Source organism: Melanotaenia boesemani, chromosome 6 (assembly GCF_017639745.1).
Source record: "Melanotaenia boesemani isolate fMelBoe1 chromosome 6, fMelBoe1.pri, whole genome shotgun sequence".
Classification (NCBI taxonomy): domain Eukaryota; kingdom Metazoa; phylum Chordata; class Actinopteri; order Atheriniformes; family Melanotaeniidae; genus Melanotaenia; species Melanotaenia boesemani.
The window spans coordinates 1,332,663-1,353,928 of record NC_055687.1 but is presented as its reverse complement, the minus strand read 5'-3'; the positions used below and the strand labels follow the sequence as shown (position 1 = coordinate 1,353,928).

At 45.3% G+C, this 21,266-nt stretch overlaps 1 protein-coding gene across 4 annotated transcripts; it reads right to left on the bottom strand.

Annotated features, from left to right (window-relative positions):
* Window positions 1-3,611: 3,611 nt before the first annotated feature.
* Window positions 3,612-19,653, bottom strand: kiaa0319 (KIAA0319 ortholog). Of its 4 annotated transcripts, none has more exons than XM_041987731.1 (15): window positions 18,911-19,650; window positions 18,776-18,842; window positions 17,808-18,460; window positions 16,500-16,611; window positions 13,850-13,942; window positions 13,440-13,583; window positions 12,961-13,251; window positions 7,909-8,060; window positions 5,670-5,808; window positions 5,422-5,581; window positions 5,215-5,351; window positions 4,923-5,045; window positions 4,485-4,575; window positions 4,319-4,410; window positions 3,612-4,237 (listed from the first exon to the last, which is right to left on the bottom strand). In XM_041987731.1, exons 2-15 carry the CDS (start codon window positions 18,819-18,821, stop codon window positions 4,080-4,082), a joined length of 2,391 nt encoding a protein of 796 aa, XP_041843665.1. In that variant the 5' UTR covers window positions 18,822-18,842; window positions 18,911-19,650; the 3' UTR covers window positions 3,612-4,079. The 4 variants fall into 4 exon arrangements, with proteins under 4 accessions (XP_041843665.1, XP_041843666.1, XP_041843668.1 ...); XM_041987732.1 differs by having other exon boundaries at window positions 13,440-13,550; XM_041987734.1 differs by lacking the exons at window positions 18,776-18,842; window positions 18,911-19,650 and having other exon boundaries at window positions 17,808-18,066; window positions 18,168-18,252.
* Window positions 19,654-21,266: the final 1,613 nt, after the last annotated feature.

Genomic DNA, 21,266 nt, shown 5'->3' with positions numbered 1-21,266 from the left:
CAGCTCAGCTCACTGGCAAGATGCAAAGATTCACAAAGCAGCTTCGCCACAGAGCGTCTTTGATGAGGAAGACTTTCCCTCCTGAACCTCCTCAGCTCCACATGAAGCAGGTGGTCCTGAACGTATCAGTGTGAGCCGTTAGCGCTGTTAGCTGTTAGCGCTGTTAGCCGTTAGCCGTTAGCCGTTAGCGCTGTTAGCTGCCTGTCAGCAGCTCCAGCAGCTCTGGAAAGCTGTGGAGACTCGCGGCAGGTTGTGGCAGCTGCAGGAAGTTGCTGCTACTACGATTTGAGCTGCTGTCTGTCTCCAGATGAGGATCAGCAGGTAAAGAATAAAGTCCAGTTTTACTTTTACACCCTCAGAAGCACAAATCCGTCCCATCGCAGGAAGATTTCATCAGAAACTCTTTGAAAGAACAGAAGTCTGAAACTAGCAGATCTACACCAGATAAGTTCACATCCCTTCATATTGGTGGGCGTGGTTTTCTATGCCAACAAGACGAGGCCCCGCCTACCTGCATCTGGAGGGAGGGGCTGTGGGGTTTTTACAATGTTCTCATGACGTGGAAAAGCACCAGTACGGTTCTACATCACAAAAAATAAAACCTGGTTTTACCCTGTAGGAGCCATTTTTACCCACAAAGTCCCGTTTTTTAAAGAAATTAAAAAATTACTAATTTTATCTACAGAACAGGTGGTTTTCATACTGTTTACAGCTCAAACAACATATTTTAGGTGCACTACCCCTTTAATTCAACACGAAGCCGCCATGATGAAGGTGTAATTAACAGGTTTATTCTGGGTCGAAGAGCGACGAAGAGCTCAGGATGAGAACGGAGAGAACCGCCTCGAGTCTGGATGACACCTGGAACATGGCAGAAGAGCCTCAAATGTCAGAACATGGGAGAAGAACCTGGAAGAACTCAGTTCATTCAGAAAAACAGAAGGTTTCTCTTTATTTTACTATTTCTAAGTGCATGCAGTAACTTTCCTACAGTCTGTGATGACTTCAGCTTCTTTAAGGTCTTCAACAAAGAATCCAAACTGAGACATTTCTGTTGATATTCAGGAAAACGATGTGATGAAATGAAGATGATTCAGTTTGTCTGCAGGATTTTAATCTATCATGTCTAATACATCCAGTTACTGAGACCTGTTGCATCATTTTATGTTTTTCAAACCCTGTTGTACACCGTCTGATACTTGTCTTCTGCCCCCTGGTGGACACCTTTGGTACGACAATGATTCAGACGTCACACGGGGATAAATGGTGCATAAATTTATTTGGGTTTAGTTAAAAACATATTTTAATAAAAGGCCAAATTAAAGGCTTCAGATGGAAAACTGAAAATCTACTGCCCATAATTCCTTGGGTCAGGTGGTAAAGCCGACATCATGAGGAAACGGTTCAGGAAATTATTCCTACCTGATAAGAAGATGAGAAGAATTTATCATGAAAGGCTGAAGTTGGCGCTGCCACATGTTTATTTAAACATGGCTCCTCAGGTGTGAACAGGTAGAAAGTCATCCTTTAGAGACAGACCTGATAAAAGCAGCATATATCCTTTTCCTGAGACGTCAGCCAGCCATTCCTGTTTGGAAAACTGGATCACTGAGCTGAGGTCTGGAGACCTGTTCCTGTCAGATCAGCAGTCAGAGGAAGGTGATCAATAAGAAGCTCCAGCTTCTGATCAGCAGCTGTAAAATGTTGAAAGTGAATAAAGATGATTTTTACATCCTGTGATGGGTCTTTGTTGTCATGGTAACATTTATCTGAGTCAGCTGGGTTTGCTGGAGGAAAACGTCACTTATCAGCTGATCAATCACATGATCGATCAGCTGATAACACATCCAGCTGACCTCTGTCCATGTTGTATCGTCACCCAGAGTTAGACCCGTCCACGAAACAGTAAAAATCCATCAATACCTGGAGTCACCATGGCAACCACTGACAGAAAGCTGCCTGCTATTTCAGCCCATTACAAGGAATTCTGGGAAAAAGGGATGAATCATGGAAGACAACCTGCTGCCTAAGTCCATGTGGAAGCTAGAATTCACTGTCCACTGATCCACTAGTCCACTGATCCACTGATCTACTAATCCACTGCTCCACTGATCCACTAGTCCACTGATCCACTGATCTACTAATCCACTGCTCCACTGATCCACTAGTCCACTGATCTACTAGTCCACTGGTCCACTAGTCCACTGATCGACTAGTCCACTGATCTACTAGTCCACTGGTCCACTAGTCCACTGATCCACTAGTCTACTAGTCCACTGATCCACTGATCTACTAATCTACTGGTCCACTGATCCACTGATCTACTAGTCCGCTGATCCACTGGTCTACTAGTCCACTGACCCACTGATCTACTAATCCATTGATCTACTAGTCCACTGATCCACTGATCTACTAGTCCACTGATCCACTGGTCTACTAGTCCACTAGTCCACTGATCTACTAATCCACTGATCTACTAGTCCACTGGTCTACTAGTCCACTGATCCACTGATCTACTAGTTCACTGATCCACTGGTCTACTAGTCCACTGATGCACTGGTTCACTAGGCCACTGGTCTACTAGTCCACTGATCCACTGGGCTACTAGTCCACTGTAGTCCAGTCTGAACTGGTCACCGTCCACTTCGGTCTGTCCTCAACCAACATGGCGGATGCGCTGACGAGACGCAGCAGCAAGCTGAGACGGTCATGGATATACGTGTCCATGACTTACACCCTATCACCTGCACAGGATGTCCTCCGATATCCTGACTGGATATCCATGTTTCGGCCAATAAGAGGAGGGCAGGGGACCATCAGAGACCCGGAGGACACATAGACCAGTGGTTGTCAAACTTTTTGAGCCACAACCTCCAAGATAACATCTGTTGGTGTTTGCGCCCCTCCCCCCTTGCCAGGACTTGGTGAATAATGGTGGGGTACCAGACGGGTCGTCCTGCAGCGCCCTCTACACATCAGGCTGGAAAACTGTCAGAACCTTCAGAAACCAGGAGGATAAAGTGGCTTTTGGTGGTTGACCACTGTGAGAAGACCCTGCATGCCCACAATCAGCTTCTCTTGCACGGATCATGTGACGTCCAGATGTTTCATGTGTGCACTAACTTTATGTGTTAAAAATTATTTCTACATTTACCAAAATGATTAATTACTTTAAATATTATTGAATATTATTATAACAATATAATTAAATTATTTAAATATTTTTTACAATTATCTCATGACACCCCTGAAATGATCTCACAACCCCCATGGGGGGTCCAGACCCCCAGTTTGAGAACCACCGACATAGAGGACCATCACCAGAACCTCTGACAGAGGTTGAGGAACCGGTCCTGATTCAGAACCAGGGCCCATCCATGGTGTGATGTTTCTAAGGAACATGGAGCTCCCATCAGCTTCAATCAGAACACCAGACATGCAAGTTCTGTGTTACCATGGAGATACATCCCTCTTCCTCTCCCTCCTCCTCAGCCACACAGCTGTTTCCATTTTCCAGGTCAACGTTGTAAATAAGGATTTGTTCTTAATGTTGGCCTGGTAAAATAAAGGTTTAATAAATAAAGATAAAGTTAGCATCATGCTAACATGAGTATGATGGACGGCTGCTCTGATGTGTTCTATTGACAGGACATCCACCCATCTACGTCTGGGTCCATGTTGGTTCTGGATGTTTAACCAACAGGAGTTCCACACAGATGAAGGTGTTCTGATGAGTAGTGAATCATGAACATGTTTGTTTGGACCGCACCAAAGTTCTGATGCTAGTGACCCGCTCATAGGGGTCAAAACATGGCAACCCGTGCTTGAACGGACTGCACTGTTGGGAGGGGCTAAAGAGTCATTAGCTAAGAGCCAATGAAAGGCCAGTCTGCGATAAAAGATGAATCAGAACTTCCTGGTCTTCCCCAGACACCAGACCATCTTCTGATGTGTCTCTGGAGAAGCAGTCAAACAACATACGGTCCATCTCTGAGGTTCTGCTTGTGGAGCGGCAAACCTCCACCAAGCTAACCTAAGACATCCGTCTGAGATCCCACGTGGGTCTGCAGGACGTCCCGTCATCCGAAGGCGTTCCCGTTGCGGGCGGCCTGGGCACTGATCCGGTTCCTGCTGCGGACGGGCCGGTCCCGGCTGAAGACAGTGTCCTGGTCGCTGTCCAGCTCCGACTCAGACATCATGAGGCTGGAGTTGTGCTCCGTGCTGCGGTGTTTGATACCTGTGGAGGACAGGTGGTCACTTCCTGATCAGTGATGTCATCACAGACTGAACAAATGAGGACAAAGCTGCTATGACTCACTGAATCTGGGTCTAAGCTCCACCCTCTCCTGCTCGTCCATGTTGTCCAGGATGGTGTATTTGGTTTTCTTCCTGCTCTTGGTCTGCTGCCTCCTGAACACACACAACAGGATCAGGTTTTCCTGCTCCAGGACCAGTTTTTCTGCTCTGGGATCAGGCTTTCTCACCTCCTGCAGCAGCAGATGAAGGTCCAGCTGAGCGTGAGGATGAAGATCATGAGGATGAAGCTGCTCAGGACGACGTACAGGACTCTCCACTCTGTGAGGAAGAGTCGTGACATCATCATCATCATGTTACTTGTCAAAACGTTTAAAACATCATTAACATAATTTTGATGCTAAAACAAAAATTAAATGATTTTACAGTTTTTAATCTGACCCCTGGAACTGTTTTCATCTAGACACAAAAATGTTTTCGTACACACAGAAAACCAAACGTTAGTTTCTGATTGCTGCAGCCAACATGGCCGCCAGGCGGCGCCGCTGCAGCCAACATGGCCGCCAGGCGGCGCCGCTCGCTTCAGAAGGACCGGGACCAGAGAGACTAAAACGGGTTGGCCAAACAGCTGCTGTGATCATTTCACTAGAGGAAGAATAAAATTTTACCACAGTTGCTTTCTCCGTCTCCAAGGTAATGACGAATCAGGTTCTCCGTCCAGAACGGGTCACAGGAGCACTGCTTGGTGATTGGATGACACTGACCACGCCCCGAACAGCTGAGCTGACAGACTGAAAAAACAGAAGGTTTACAGGTGGTTCTGGATTCAGACAGTTTACTCACCAGTTCCTGCCTGTTCCAGCTGGCTCTGACTGGTTCCAACCAGTTCCAGACAGTTTTGACTGGTTCCAACCAGTTCCAGCTAGTATTGACCGGTCCAGCCCCTGCAGTTGGACTCACCGATGGTGTCGACTCTCAGGACTCTGAACAGCAGGTAGTCACTCTTCTCTCGGAGCAGTTGGTTCCTGAGCAGACCCACCAACCTGGAGCCAGAGAAGGGCCCTGAGGGGCCCTGAATAGCAAACCGCAACACAGTGCTGCACACAGAGAAACATTCAGACACCTGAACTGGATCCTGTTTCAGGGAACCCGTCCAAGTTCTGTTACCTGAGGTGTGAGCGTCCCTGCAGCACCCGGACTTGGACATCGCTTTCCAGGACGTGGATCAGAGCAGCGAGCTGTCGGACCAGCATGTCCCTCTGAGCCACACTCACCTGAGACACCGACACCAGCATCTCCAGCTCCACCTGCTCATCCCCGCCAGGCTCTACGGAGACACCAGAGGGACACTGTGAGTGGGGGGGGGGGGGGGGCATTAACTCTTAAAGACATACCTACAGACCCTCAGACCCCACCTGGTTGGACCTCCACTGTTGCTGTGGCGGAGCTGGAGCGGCCCTGGGCATCGGTCACCCTCAGCTGGAACAGGTAGGTACCTTCAACCAGGTCGGCCAGGTAGAGACAGGCCTGGGACTCGGAGCCGTAGAGAACCACCTGGAAGCAGCCAGAGACCCAAGATCTTCTGGTTTATCTCTGGTTAAATGGACAGTAGTGGTTCAGAGGGTGGAGTGGGTCTAAATCTAACCTGTCATACTTCATTCTGTCTAATTTTTTCAAAGACAACTTTATTATCAATCATACTAAATGTACGTGACGTGCACGCTAATTCACCTCGTAAACCACCTGGAAAATCTATGATGCCACTTTTCCGGCTTTTTTCCCTCCAAACCAAGAGCAAGTCAGTAAAACTTTATAAAGCACTTTTCGAGATATAGAATCACACAGTGCTGTACAGACATGTTAAAAACAAATAAGTAAAAGCTGTTTTGAGTTTTCCCTTAAAAAGCTCCACTGAGTCGGCAGTCCGCAGATCCAAGGAGAGAGTCCAGAGTCCTGAGGCAACTGCTGAAAAAGCTCCGTCACCCTTGGTTTTTAGCTTTGTATGTGGCACAACCAGCAAGCCCTGGGTGTAGGGACCTACTGGGAACATACCACAGGAAGTGTTCCCTGATATAAGCTGGCGCCTGACTGTTCAGAGCCCTAAGTAAGTACTAGAATCAAACTCTGGAAGAAGCAGGGAACCAATGCAACTGGACCAGTAAAGGAGTAACACGAGTAAACTTCGATGCTCTAGTCAGAAGCCGAGCAGCAGCATTTTGTACCACCTGTAAACGGGTAATCCTACAGTAATCCAGGCTTGGTGAAACGAAAGCATGGACCCCAACTTCTAATTCTGGACACGAAACATAAGCCCTCAACTTGGCAATACTACGTAGCTGACAGAAACAAGAACGAACCAAAGACTGAACAGGACCGTCTAAGGTGAAACCGGAGTCCAATCTTAGTCCAACATTTCTGATAGATGACTTAATAAAGAGGCTAACAGGCCCAAAGTTACCACTGTCTGAGCATTATATTTATCCGGTGCACAACAGTGTTTTTTATTTTTCCTTCACTGAGTTGGAGGAAGTTCTCATCTATCCAGTTTCTTATACACTAAGCATTTATGAAGAACAAGTAACTTAGACACCTCATACGGCTTCAAAGAGATATAACTGGATATCATCCACAGAACAGCGGTAAGAAACCTCCTTAAATAAGTCCAAGATATGCTGAAAGGGAAGCATATGAATCAAAAACAAAAGAGGGACCTAAAATAGAGCCCTGAGGTACACCAAAATGAAGGCGGGTCTGGGTACACCGGGCACACTGCCCAGCGCTTTAGGCTGTCCAAGGCAGAAGAAGGTCCAGCATTAGCAAGACAGAACAGTCACCCGAGTCACTTTACACCAAGATATCAGTACAGACTCTAAGAACTGCTGTCTCATCCAAAACAGCAGTTAGCTGATTCATGACGATCTTCTCCAGGATCTTGGAAAGGAATGGTGGTTTAGAAACGGGTCGATAACTGCTCGACAGAAACGGGTCTAGACTGGTTGTTTTTAAAGGGGGTGGATGACAGCCAGAGACCGAAGACGAACTTAAATTAGTCTGTGTGCAGGTGCATGTGTGGGATGAGCAGCAGAGTCACGTATGTGGTTTGTTCCCATGAAAAACGACACAAATATTCTAATTTCAACACTGAATCAGTTCATTTTACCACAAATACCTGAAATCAATCTGGTAGATTTTTAATTGTTTAGAGTCAAATAACTTAATTTATTTAAACTTTTATATAATCTCACATAATTTGTTTACTGCATTTACTTTTATTATGTTTGATAATAGTGAAAATTCATTTATATTAATGAATTTATAACAAATTATTTTCTTATTTTATTCTATATTTGTATTAAATTATTTAAATAATTAGAAGTGTATCAGAAGTCATTTTTTCAGAATTCTTCATAACTTCACAGAAAAAAAAATTCCGAGATGAATGAAAGAAAAGACTAAAATCTCGGTGTTCCTGAATCCTCTTCCAGGTTCTGTATCTGTGAAAACGACGGCTCTGCTTCTGCAGATCCTCCTGCTGATCACGGCGGACATCCTGGATCACAATCATCTCGTTAAGTCAGAAAAACAGAACTGAATTATTTACTTTTTCTCCCACAGATAATTAATAGTTTATAAAACCCAGAAGTCTGTACCAACCCCAGCTGCAGGACTCTGTCTGTCTCTGGTCCACCGGTAATGGACCTGGGCCATGTCTCCGTTGGTCACGGAGCCTCTGAGGACCAGGGAGTTGTTGGGCAGCGTCAGAGTGTGGCTGCCACTAGCGTGAGCGACCGGAGGAAGACTTCTGGCTGCAGGTGGGACGAAGAGCCGACAGGTTAGATATGGGATAAGCTTTGTGCCACTGGGGAGCGAATCTGAATTCTTTATATTTGAATTTCAATCATTCAATTTGAATCTGAATATGCCTGTTTGAATAATTGCTTAAAAAAACTGAATCCAAATGACCATATTTGATATTGAATCTTTGTTTTTTTTAATGTGTATATTGGTAAACGCTGAAATTTTTGTATTTGAAAAATTCAGATCTGAAATTCAAACTTTTGTGCCACACATCCGGGACCTGACGTGAGGCAAAACTAGTCGATCGTGGATGGAGTAACATCAGTTTTGTGCAGTTGTTTTCAACGGCTACAAGCAGAGGGAGGGCGAGGGGAGGATGGCGGCGGGGAGAGAGAGAGAGAGAGAGAGAGATGCTAAGATCCAGGCCAGCCGCTCTCGCTACAACCGCAGTTACCGTTTCTGTAGCGATAGTTACCGTTTCTGTAGCGGTAGTTACGGTTTCTGTAGCGGTAGTTACTGTTTCTGTAGCGGCAGTTACGGTTTCTGTAGCGGCAGTTACGGTTTCTGTAGCGGGGCAGTTACGGTTTCTGTAGCGGGGCAGTTACGGTTTCTGTAGCGGTAGTTACCGTTTCTGTAGCGGCAGTTACGGTTTCTGTAGCGGCAGTTACGGTTTCTGTAGCGGGGCAGTTACGGTTTCTGTAGCGGTAGTTACCGTTTCTGTAGCGGTAGTTACGGTTTCTGTAGCGGTAGTTACTGTTTCTGTAGCGGCAGTTACGGTTTCTGTAGCGGTAGTTACTGTTTCTGTAGCGGCAGTTACGGTTTCTGTAGCGGTAGTTACTGTTTCTGTAGCGGCAGTTACGGTTTCTGTAGCGGCAGTTACGGTTTCTGTAGCGGGGCAGTTACGGTTTCTGTAGCGGTAGTTACCGTTTCTGTAGCAGCAGTTACGGTTTCTGTAGCGGTAGTTACTGTTTCTGTAGCGGCAGTTACGGTTTCTGTAGCGGCAGTTACGGTTTCTGTAGCGGTAGTTACCGTTTCTGTAGCGGCAGTTACGGTTTCTGTAGCGGCAGTTACGGTTTCTGTAGCGGTAGTTACCGTTTCTGTAGCGGCAGTTACCGTTTCTGTAGCGGCAGTTACGGTTTCTGTAGCGGCAGTTACGGTTTCTGTAGCGGCAGTTACCGTTTCTGTAGCGGCAGTTACCGTTTCTGTAGCGGCAGTTACGGTTTCTGTAGCGGCAGTTACCGTTTCTGTAGCGGCAGTTACCGTTTCTGTAGCGGCAGTTACGGTTTCTGTAGCGGCAGTTACCGTTTCTGTAGCGGCAGTTACCGTTTCTGTAGCGGCAGTTACGGTTTCTGTAGCGGCAGTTACCGTTTCTGTAGCGGCAGTTACCGTTTCTGTAGCGGCAGTTACCGTTTCTGTAGCGGTAGTCACAGTTACCTCAACGGTCTCAGCGGTTTGCCACTGTGGGCTGGTTGCAGACTTTTCACATTAGTGGTAACTCCTACGGACCAGCTCTTTTTTTGCATTGGTTTGGAAACATTTTAGTAATATCACTTATTGATAACAATAAACGTGTCATTATTTTTTTAAGACATAAAATATACTACATATATATGTGTATGTGTGTATATATATATATATATATATATATATATATATATATATATATATATATATATATATATATATATTAGGGTTGGGCGATTAATCGATAAAATCGATAAATTGAATTTTCCATTTCTGAAGATTAATTTTTTTGAAAATCGGGATTTTTTTCCATAGTTAGTTAGCAGCAGACTTAGCCCTCCCTCCACACCAGAACGGTGTTTGTCTGACAGATTTTCATTAAAGTGACCCTTCACTCACGCCTGGGATTTAGCTGTGCGTATAACTGCAGTGAAAATGCTGCTCTCTATGAGATGCAGAAATCAACTTAACCCACAAACCCTAGTTAAGAGACAACCTTCATCAGGGGAATTATTTCTGCAGTGGATCCTGTATGATAAGGATCCAGATGGAAAGAGATCACGGATGCATTGTGTCGCATATTTCAATGTAAGATATGAAGTCGTTTATATGGTGGAAGAGCTATGACATTATATGCTTTATTTTTGCTGGCATTTATCTATATAAACAAATGAATTTTTTCAGTTTATTTATGTTTTGTAAAAGAAAAGGAAAAAAATCTATTAAAATCGGAAATCGGATTTGGTTATAAAAAATCTGAGATTTTATTTTTAGGCCATATCGCCCAGCCCTAGTTATATATATATAGTAACTTTCCAGATCTGTTCCATTTTGATATTAAATAATCAATGCAATAACCATCATGTAGGCTGAAGATCAACCCCCTTCATTGTACTTCTTTCTGCGACCTTCATATGCCAGAGGAGGGCGCAACCTTGGAAGATTAAGTCCGTTTTGTATTTGGGACATCATTTAGCTGTTTTGTGTGATTAAAACATGAATGGTCTGGGTGAATACTCGATTCTTATTTGGCTGTAGGGTGTCCATATGGACACCTAGAAAAGAAGTTCCGGTCAAATAGCCTTATTGTTGTAAATTGTTGATTTAACGCTAGTTGGTAACCGTGGCAACAGAAACTCGCCAGGCTGCAGACACGGCAGATCACGTCTGTGACGGCGCATCGTTGCGTACCTCGACCTATTTAAAATTAAATGCAACGTTGCCGTTGATCGTGACATTTCATAAAGATACTGGCATGTCCACCGTGGTGTTTGAAGGACGGAGATTTAACGTTTGTGGACCCTGACCACTGCTGGTTGGGACGTTGCGGGACGACAGAATGTTTCTCCATTCTCGTCTCTCCTGGACTGACGGAGCCCAATAAGCCTGCAAGCTGCTTTCACAGCGATGCGCCACCACAGACGTGATCTGGCGTGTCTGCAGCACGGCGAGTTACTTACTAAAATGTTTCCAAACCAACGCAAAAGATCAAGCTGGTCCGTTATAGCCTACATGGTGTATGTACGTCACTTGAGGTGCAGATTAATCTGTGCAAACTTACACATATTTTTCTTGTATTAGGAGTTACCACTAATGTGAAAAGTCTGCAACCAGCCCACAGTGGCAAACCGCTGAGACCGTTGAGGAAACGGGAACTACCGCTACAGATACGGCAACTGCCGCTACAGAAACGGCAACTGCCGCTACAGAAAGGGTAACTACCGCTACAGAAATGGTAACTACCGCTACAGAAACAGTAACGGTAACTACCGCTACAGAAACGGTAACTACCGCTACAGAAACAGTAACGGTAACTACCGCTACAGAAACGGTAACTACCGCTACAGAAACAGAAACGGTAACGGTAACTACCGCTACAGAAACAGTAACGGTAACTACCGCTACAGAAACGGTAACTACCGCTACGGAAACAGTAACGGTAACTACCGCTACAGAAACAGTAACGGTAACTACCACTACAGAAACAGTAACGGTAACTACCGCTACAGAAACAGTAACGGTAACTACCGCTACAGAAACGGTAACTACCGCTACAGAAACAGAAACGGTAACGGTAACTACCGCTACAGAAACAGTAACGGTAACTACCGCTACAGAAACGGTAACGGTAACTACCGCTACAGAAACGGTAACTACCGCTACGGAAACAGTAACGGTAACTACCGCTACAGAAACAGTAACGGTAACTACCGCTACAGAAACGGTAACTACCGCTACAGAAACAGTAACGGTAACTACCGCTACAGAAACAGTAACGGTAACTACCGCTACAGAAACGGTAACTACCGCTACAGAAACAGTAACGGTAACTACCGCTACAGAAACGGTAACAACCGCTACAGAAACGGTACCTACCGCTACAGAAACAGTAACGGTAACTACCGCTACAGAAACGGTAACTACCGCTACGGAAACAGAAACGGTAACTACCGCTACAGAAACGGTAACAACCGCTACAGAAACGGTAACTACCGCTACAGAAACAGTAACGGTAACTACCGCTACAGAAACGGTAACTACCGCTACGGAAACAGAAACGGTAACTACCGCTACAGAAACGGTAACTACCGCTACAGAAACAGTAACGGTAACTACCGCTACAGAAACGGTAACTACGGCTACAGAAACGGTAACTGCCGCTACAGAAACGGTAACTACCGCTACAGAAACAGAAACGGTAACTACCGCTACAGAAACGGTAACTACCGCTACAGAAACAGTAACGGTAACTACCGCTACAGAAACGGTAACTACCGCTACAGAAACGGTAACTACCGCTACAGAAACAGTAACGGTAACTACCGCTACAGAAACGGTAACTACCGCTACAGAAACAGAAACGGTAACTACCGCTACAGAAACGGTAACTACCGCTACAGAAACAGTAACGGTAACTACCGCTACAGAAACGGTAACTACCGCTACAGAAACGGCAAGTGCCGTTGCAGGAACAGTAACTGCCGTTGTAGCGAGAGTGGCTGGCCTGGATCTTAGCGTCTCTCTCTCTTCCCACCGCCACCCTCCCCTCGCCCTCCCTCTGCTTGTAGCTGTTGAGAACAACTGCACAAAACTGACGTTACTCCATCTGCGATCGACTAGTTTTGCCTCACGTCAGGTCCCGGATGTGTGGCACAAAAGTTTGAATTTCAGATCTGAATTTTTCAAATACAAAAGTTTCAACTTTACCACAATACACATAAAAAAAAATAAAGATTCAATATCAAATATGGTCATTTGGATTCAGTTTTTTAAAGCAATTATTCAAACAGGCATATTCAGATTCAAATTGAATGATTCAAATTCAAATATAAAGAATTTAGATTCGCTCCCCAGTGGCACAAAGCTTATCCCATAGTTAGACGTCTTCTCTTCTTTCTAAGAACTCAGATTGGTACAGATATTCTGAAATAATGATCAGCCGACCTTCCTGGATCCTGACAGTCAGCAGGGCACTGTCCGACGCCCCCTCCTGGTCCCACACCGTCAGTCTGAAGGTGTAGCGCCCCACCTGCACCCCTGTCGCCATGGCTACAGCCTGATCTGCATGCTCCAGCTTCAGCCCAGGAGGTCCGCTCACCAGCTCCCAGCTGTAGCTGCTGATGCCGCCGTCGTCGCTGCTGCCGCTGCCGTTGAGCACTACACTGCTCAGAGGGAGAAACAGCCTCCTGTCAGGACCCACGACGGCCAGTGGACCACGGTTTGACCCTCTGACATCTGAATGGATGAAAAACCAGCAGATAGTTCCAGTCAAATGAGTCCTGAACCGGTTCTGGTACCAGATCAGAACTCTACTGGTCCAGATCCTGCATCAGAGTCTGAGGGCCCGGCTTAATCAGAATCAGTAGAACCTGGAGACATCCATGTTTCCAGAACCAGGTCGATAAGGAGCAGCGTGGACATACCTGCAGCAGGTGGGGGGGTCACAGCAACACTGACAGCTGAGGGGGTTCTGGTGGGGTCAGAGGTCACGGAGTGGGCGGTGGGGGGCGGAGCCTGGAGCATCTCTGATGTGTCTGCAGGGAGAAGGTTCAGATCTGGAATACTGTCTGGTTCAGAGAAAAGAAAAGAAAATAATATACGATAACAACGAAATAAAATGATAAAATCAAAACAAAATAAAATAAAACTGAAATTAAAATAAAACATACTGAAGAAAATAAAAAAATTAGTAAATAAATAAATAATACAAAAACTAAGCTAAAATTAAAACATTTCTCATATTTCTGATCGTTTCTTTAATAACTCTGAAAGCTGCGACTTTACGGCCTGCTGGCACTTCAGCTCATTTCCATGGAAACCAGGTAAAACCCACCTGGAACTCTGGTGTCTTCAATGGTGACGTCCTGCTTTTCTGTGGGCAGCGTCGGCTCTACAGGGTTTCCCAGTGAAAACGTCAGGGGCCGACCTGCAGGAGGATGACAGGAAGTGAAAATCCTCAAACATGGACGCAGAGTTTCCTGCAGCGTTTCTATGGTTACCAGCAACAACTCAGTGTTACGTTCTTCCATCTACTTCCTGGTTCAGGTTCTGATCCGGTCTATGAGTGACACCAGAACAAACGGACTGTCCACGACCGAGCTGCTCGGTTCGGATTTTAATCTGACTTCATTTCATCCAGCAGGTTCGAAGCTTCTAGAGTCGCAGCTACTGAAAGTTTTAATAATCAATTCATTGGATAAGCTTTTCTCTTTCCTTTGAAGAGGCAAACGAGTGGAAATCGTACGAACGTCTAACGGACTCGTACCAACATGTCGCATCAACTCCACCAGCTGCTGCTCAATGTTCTGACTTGACCTGGAAAAATGACTTCTGGATTAACAATAACTAGCTGAATATAGATTAATTCATATAAATATAACCAGCCAATCAAATAAATACAAAAATAAAATTATTTCTTTTTGTTTTTCATTAACAGATAAAAGTAGAATTTGCCAAATAAATGAACAGATAAAACTGTAAATTTAAAACAAGTTTTTTAAGTAAGTTTTTGGTTCCAGATACCAGAAATATTTGTAGATTTTAATTCTTAAAGCGAGTATTTATGGAGGACTAATCGCCCAAAATAAAAATTAACACAGAAACATAAAAATGGCTCAATGAACAAATAAATGATAAAAGAAAAGATTTCCATTAAGAAGAGACATTAATTTATATTTTTCTTGTCATTTTCAACAGTTTTAATTGATCTTTGTGTTCATATTTCTATTTATTTACTTAATGTCATTTTCAGTTAAATTTATTTATTTGGTGATTTTTAAATTTTTTCTCCTTTATTTTTATGCCTGTATTTATTTCTTTTACATTTTCTTATCTCAAAAATAATTTATTGTTGTATTTTATTTTCATCTAACAATTTATTTGTTTATTTATTGACACTTTTTTTATTCTGTCATATTTACGTGCATCCTCTTAGATCTCAGTGCAGCATTTGACACCATCTCACACAACATCCTCCTCAATAGACTGGCAACCCTCTGTGTTTCTCATACTCCTCTCACTTGGTTCTCCTCCTATCTCTCTAACCGCACACAGTTTATTCAGCTCAAGACCCACACTTCAGAGTCACTCCCTGTTTCGGCCGGTGTACCCCAGGGATCAGTCCTGGCCCCCTTCTGTTCATCACATATCTTCTCCCCCTTGGCTACATTTTCCGTAAATATAATATCAACTTCCACTCCTACGCAGACGACACCCAGCTCTACATCTCCTCCAAACCACACTCCTCTCTTCCTCCTTCCTCTCTCTCCGACTGCCTCCAGGAAATTAAAGCATGGTTCTCCTCCAATTTTCTCAAACTCAACAGCAGTAAAACTGAGGTTCTACTTGTCGGCCTCCACTCTAACCAAATCTCACAGTTTCTCCATCAACATTGACAGTTCTACCATTTTCCCCTCCCCTCAGGTCAAGAGTCTCAGCGTCATTCTCGACAGCACCCTATCATTTCAAGCCCACATCAATAGCATTACTCGGTCTGCCTACTTCCACCTTCGTAATATCAATCGTCTACGCTCTTCACTCACTCCACATGCTGCTGCAATCCTTATCCATAGTCTTGTCACATCCCGCAACAACTACTGTAACTCACTCCTCTTCGGTCTTCCCAATAAATCACTTCAGAAACTGCAGCTTCTCCAGAGCTCTGCTGCTCGTATCCTGACTTGCACCTCTTCCTTTCAACATATTTCCCCTGTCCTTCAACAACTCCACTGGCTCCCAATAAAATACAGAATTAACTATAAGTTACTGGTCCTCACTTTCAAAGGTATTCACCATCTGGCCCCTCCTTATCTGTCTGATCTCCTCCATATTGCCCCTCCCTCCCGTGCTCTCAGGTCATCCTCCTCCATTCACCTTACTGTTCCCTCTGCCCGTCTCTCTACCATGGGGAGCAGAGCCTTCAGTCGCTCCCCAGCTCTGGAACTCACTTCCATCCGAGATTAGGAACATCAGCTCCCTTCCATCATTCACATCTGCACTCAAAACCCACCTGTTTAAACTGGCATACTCCCTATAACCCATGTATACTGACTGTTTTGTGTAATTTTTATATCAATGTCCGTTATCTGCTTTTAACTCTTATGTAATTTATGTTTTTATTGTCTTTTTATTTATTTTTTATTTTTGTGTACGGTGACCTTGGGTGTTTGAAAGGCGCCAAGAAATAAAATGCATTATTATTATTATTATTACTGCCTTGTTATGTAAATGAGGGGGCGTGTCCTTGGGCCAGCTGCTCATCTATTGGTCAGTCACCAGCGAGCAAGCCACATGCCGCCTGGTTCTGCTTGCCAGTGATTGTTTTATTTATTCTTGTTAAAGGAAGCAGCGATTACTAGAATTTCAATGGATTACTTTTTGTAATAAAAAAAAAAAAAGATTAATTGGAATAATTCGATTATAAGTTTCATCCCTAGAACTTTCTCCATCTGTCAGTGATGACGTACCTGTCGGTAATCACTTACCTGTCGTCGCCATGGCGGCGATGGTCTCATCAGCAGGCGGAGCTGATGACCTCATATGGTGGGCGGAGTCAGCGCTTGGCATCGGTGATGTCGATGTGATGCTGATTAGAGTCTGTAGATGAAAATCAGAAGATGAGTGCCCACCATGTCCCCATGACGACCCAGATTCTCCCAGTAACTGTTTGTTTTATTTACAGAAAAAAATAAAATAAAAACAGGACACAGAATGAACCCTGAACAGACCAGAGTCCTGAACCAGGAAGCGGGTCTAAAGGACCTGGATATCTCTGTTACCTGGGTGGACTTATTCAGGATCCTGATCAGCGGTTCTACGAAGCTGGTGATCAACTCGGTAACTCAACCCAGGATTTTCCATCTGGATCAGAGCACGCTCACATAAAAGGGGCGGAGTTTGCAGCATCTGGCCAATCGCAGACATGAAGAAACCCTGCAGAGCAGCTACTTCATCGTGGAGGAGCAGACCGTTATTCTTCACTAATATGAAGAATTAAACACATCATCCAGGTCAGAAGCAGCACTGTTGCCGTAGCAACAGCCAGGAAGGGATGCTGGCTCTGTTAATGTGTAAATTGGTGAGATTCTGGGATTTAATTGGTGGGACAATATAAACGGACATGACTGATTGTTACAGCCCAGACGTTTGAGGCTGAGCTTCCTCAGTTCCTTCCCTTCCTCCATTTCCATCCAGTTCTTTAGAGGCTCCGCCCTCATGTGAGCGTTTGTGTTGGAACATTAATTCCTCACCGTAACGACATGAGTAGTTGTGGTTCCATGAATTCCTGTGTCTGCAGTTCTGCCCTGTGTGTGCATTCAGCTCATTAAGCTCTGAGATCAACCCTGGTGGAGCTAAACGGGAACAAGAACGAGGACAGAAACATCCTTCAAAGCTCAGAGACCAGGCTTCATTTCTTCATCTGTCCCTAAAAACTCTTCCTCTCCGAGCCTCCTCTTTCCATCCACCACCAACGTGGACGGGATCTTCTAAGAGTGGGCGGGGCTTGTCCAGTAGATCTGATTGGTCAGGATGTGGAGCTTTTATACTCGTTGATCTTTGATCCAGAACAGAACCTGCTCCAGAGCAGGCTAGCCGTTCAGCTAAGTTACCATGGTGATTTACCTGGTAAGAAGTGAACCAGCTTCGTAGGACAGAAACCCCTGAAGTTTCCTCCATGAGAGAAAATCCAGCTTCCTGGTTCAGGTCTCTGGTTGACTCCAGGACCAGGATCTGGAACTACAACATAAAACTGACTCAGATCCAGAACTCATTTCTCATCAGGTGTCACTCACAGTTTTCTTTGCAGCATCAGCACCAGCTGGTCTACTGGTTCCGTCCTCGTCTTCCCAGCTCTGGGGCCCATCAGAGGACAGTGTAATCTGGGCCCTGCTGGTCTGGGTTGGCCCTCTTTCTGGACCATCTTTTGCCTCTGAGTGGTTGAAGCCGTCTCTGGTTGAGTCCACCTCTGAACCAGCACCGCCTATCTCTTCCTGGCTTCCCTCTGAATACTCCACATCCTGAACCCCGGGGTCCGAGAAGCCCGGCTGAGGCCTGTCAAACAAGGCTAGATCCTTCAGAGCTTCCAGGTCAGTTCCCGCCTCCGAGGACTGGGTGAGGGGCTCCCAGCGGGCCCCATATGGCTTTCCTCTCACCAGTGACTGCAGAACCAGGGTCTGCGGGGATGGCCGGCGCAGGAAAGCCAGAACCGAGTCGGCCCCGGGCCTCTCCTGGGGCCGGCAGTTCTCTCTCTGCTGGCAGCTCAGGACGTAGCAGCGGCCCTTAAACAGCCAGGCCAGGTCGTAGCCGGGCAGGTCGCAGCACGCCGCCACGCACTGCGGCAGAGAAGCCACGCCAGGAACCCGCACGATCCCGCTGCTGTCGACGGCCGGAGACACCACCGCCTCGGAGAAGGTGGTCCCCCGCCAGCACTGAGACGCCGCCACAGCTGCAGGATACAGAAGGTTGAACCATCAAGCCGATTCACGGTGACACATAAACACACACACAGGACCGTGTTTTCACTTTTTCCTCCCTCAATAATAAAAACCTCCCTTTAAAAACTGCTCGTTGTTTTTACGTTTGCTGTCTTTCACTAATATTTAGATTTGTTTAATGATCTGAAACATGCAGACAAACATGCAGAAAAATAACAATTCAGCAAGGGGGTAATAACATCTTCACGCAACACATTATATATAGATATATATATATATAAAGACAAGCAGCAGGACCGTGTGTGTGTGTGTGTGTGTGTGTTTACCTTCAAGGCTGTGAAGGAGCAGCAGCAGGAATGTTTCCTCTTTCATGGTTCTTCTTCAGCCTGAAATCTGGAACCAAAACAAGCTTCAGAGCCGAGATCCAGGTCCAAACAGAGCCCCATCATGATGAAACTCACCTGAATCAGAATTTATCCCGGATCATGTCGAGCCGTGACAAAGTAACCTGGACCGTTTCAGCACCGGATGTCCGGACAGCGCCACCCGGAGCCCCGCCCAGTGGAACAAAGCACGACGCAGAGACTGAAAACTAACGAACCTTCATCTCTCCAAACGGCTCATAATCTTATTTACTTGTTTATATAAAAAATTCGTCCATCTCTAAGCATTATTTAATTCAGCGTAGTTTTGAAACCTTAAAAAAAACTTCTTCATCTGAAGACGGTCTATTTATGCGCCAACATAGAGTTGATTCTATACTTTATTTTAATTATAATAGTTTAAAGACATGATGAAAGTAGAGACGAATTATCCCGAATCCTGTTACCTACCGATGGGAAACCCGATTTAAATCCTATCTGTGTTTTTCAGTGTAAACTTACAAGAAAACCTAAATTGTTGTTTTTTTAAATGAAGTTCGGCTCAGCTGACGTAGTTAACTCAGGAGCTAAGCTAACCATAGCTAACATCCGTCCAACCGCCATGTTTAATTTCATCTTAAAACGACCTCATTTCTGCCCAAGAACGGAAACAAACAGTTCTCGTGCCAACACCTACACATGCGCGTGAGACCCGGACAACCCCCAGGACGCGTTTCCCGGTCCTCCTGAGCGGTTCCGGTGTCTGACTGTGCGGTGGACCGGAGTCAGAACCGTCCCAAGCCGGACTCCTTATGTTCGGCTGCGCGGTGCGGCCCAGTCAGTCACGCGCACAGTCCAATGTGTCGCATGCGCGGGCCAGTTGACACGAGGCGGAGCGGCTTCCTTTGATGTCATATTCTCCATAAAGAACTTTTTAATCTGACGACCACAAATAACTATTAAACACAGAAAAGGAGGTGGAAAACTGATACTGTCTTTATTTAATTTATTTTAAATTTATTGTATATTTATTCTTCAGTAACACTCTGTTACTTATGTGTCACATAACAGATGACACAGCAAAGAACCGGTTTCAACTGGATCTTTAGGCTCTTTGTCACAAAGACGCTTCATTTGTTCCCATTTCTTTAGTTTCATCTGTAAAACCAGCAAAGACCTGAACCAGGACCTGAGAGATGCATCTGGACCTTCAGCTGATCCATCTACTGAAGCCTCATCAGAAATGGTCTCCAAAGGCTGAGGTAGGTCACATGACCCAAGAACTGGACTGAAGATCAGTGGAAACAGGTCTGATGGAGGGACGGATCCTCCCCAGAACCCGGACCTCGACATTATTGAAGCAGTGTGGGACAGAGAGCGGAACAAAAGACAGAAACATCCAAAGATGAGCTTTAGGAAGTCCTTCAAGGATCCTGGAGAACTGAAGATCCTGAAGATGATTTTGGATATTAGTCATTGACCAGTGAACAAGGACAGGAATTCGTGTTCAGTAAATTAATGAGTCACTATGAGTCACTGGGAGGAACCGACTGAATGCTGGTATTCGTCCTAAAGCTGCTCAGACCAAAGATTCACTTTAAGCTCTTAGAACGTTCCACCTGGGTTGCCCTGCCTTTGCCTGTCCTCAGCCCTACCTAAACTCTCTCCAGTCTCTCCTTCCCTGCCAGATTATCAACAGCCTTGTTGAGATCCAGCGTTTCTTTTCTAAACTCCACTTTTCTCGACTGAGCCACGTCCCAGGAGTACCCGTACCTTGCCCTCGATGGATCTTGCTCTCCTTGTGATTATCTGGGACGCTGCTCTGCTCTATGACCACCGGCTGCTGCCCACCTCATGGACAAGTATCCTGACTTTTGCCTGTGTGTGTGACTGTAGCCTGTTCTGCTGACCACACATCTGGACATCGTCTTATACTCAAAGTGTCCGAGTGTTTTCAGATCCCAGAGCCAAGCTGTCCTGGAATGTGCTTCCGCCCCACTTGAGCAGACTGCCTTCCCAGGATCTGGTTACCAACCACCATCCTCTCATTCTATTCTATTCTATTCTACACTCATTTATCAGACGCTTTTATCCAAAGTAACTTACATTTGAGAGTAAGAACAACACAAGCATGAATTCAAACAAGATGGACGTCATAATTAAGTGATGGTCAGACCGCTTTTGAGTCCAGTTGGACCAGATGCTGTCATGTAGTGCTAGAGGTAGTGCACATAATTTTTTTTTTTTTTTTACGTCATTTAAATTCAAGATCACGATTTCATCAAACAACATCATCCTGGACATAAGTGCAGCAGCTTCTTCAGTACCTGGTTGAGCCAAAGATCTGGACAAATCTTTCTAACTCATTCTGAGTAGAAGAGTTAAGCTAAGTGTGGAAATGCTCCTTAAACAACTGAGTCTTTAGCTTGCTTTTAAAAGTGGATAAGGACTCTGT

What these genes read in the sequence shown, in the direction of transcription:
- kiaa0319 (XM_041987731.1), bottom strand. Translation starts at nt 18,821, where the DNA reads ATGAAAGAGGAAACATTCCTGCTGCTGCTCCTTCACAGCCTTGAAG. An exon ending in TGAAGACACCAGAGTTCCAG is followed by an intron (nt 13,584 to 13,849) that starts GTGGGTTTTACC and finishes TCTCTGAACCAG; the next exon opens with ACAGTATTCCAGATCTGAAC. An exon ending in TTCATCTGCTGCTGCAGGAG is followed by an intron (nt 4,411 to 4,484) that starts GTGAGAAAGCCT and finishes GTGTGTGTTCAG; the next exon opens with GAGGCAGCAGACCAAGAGCA.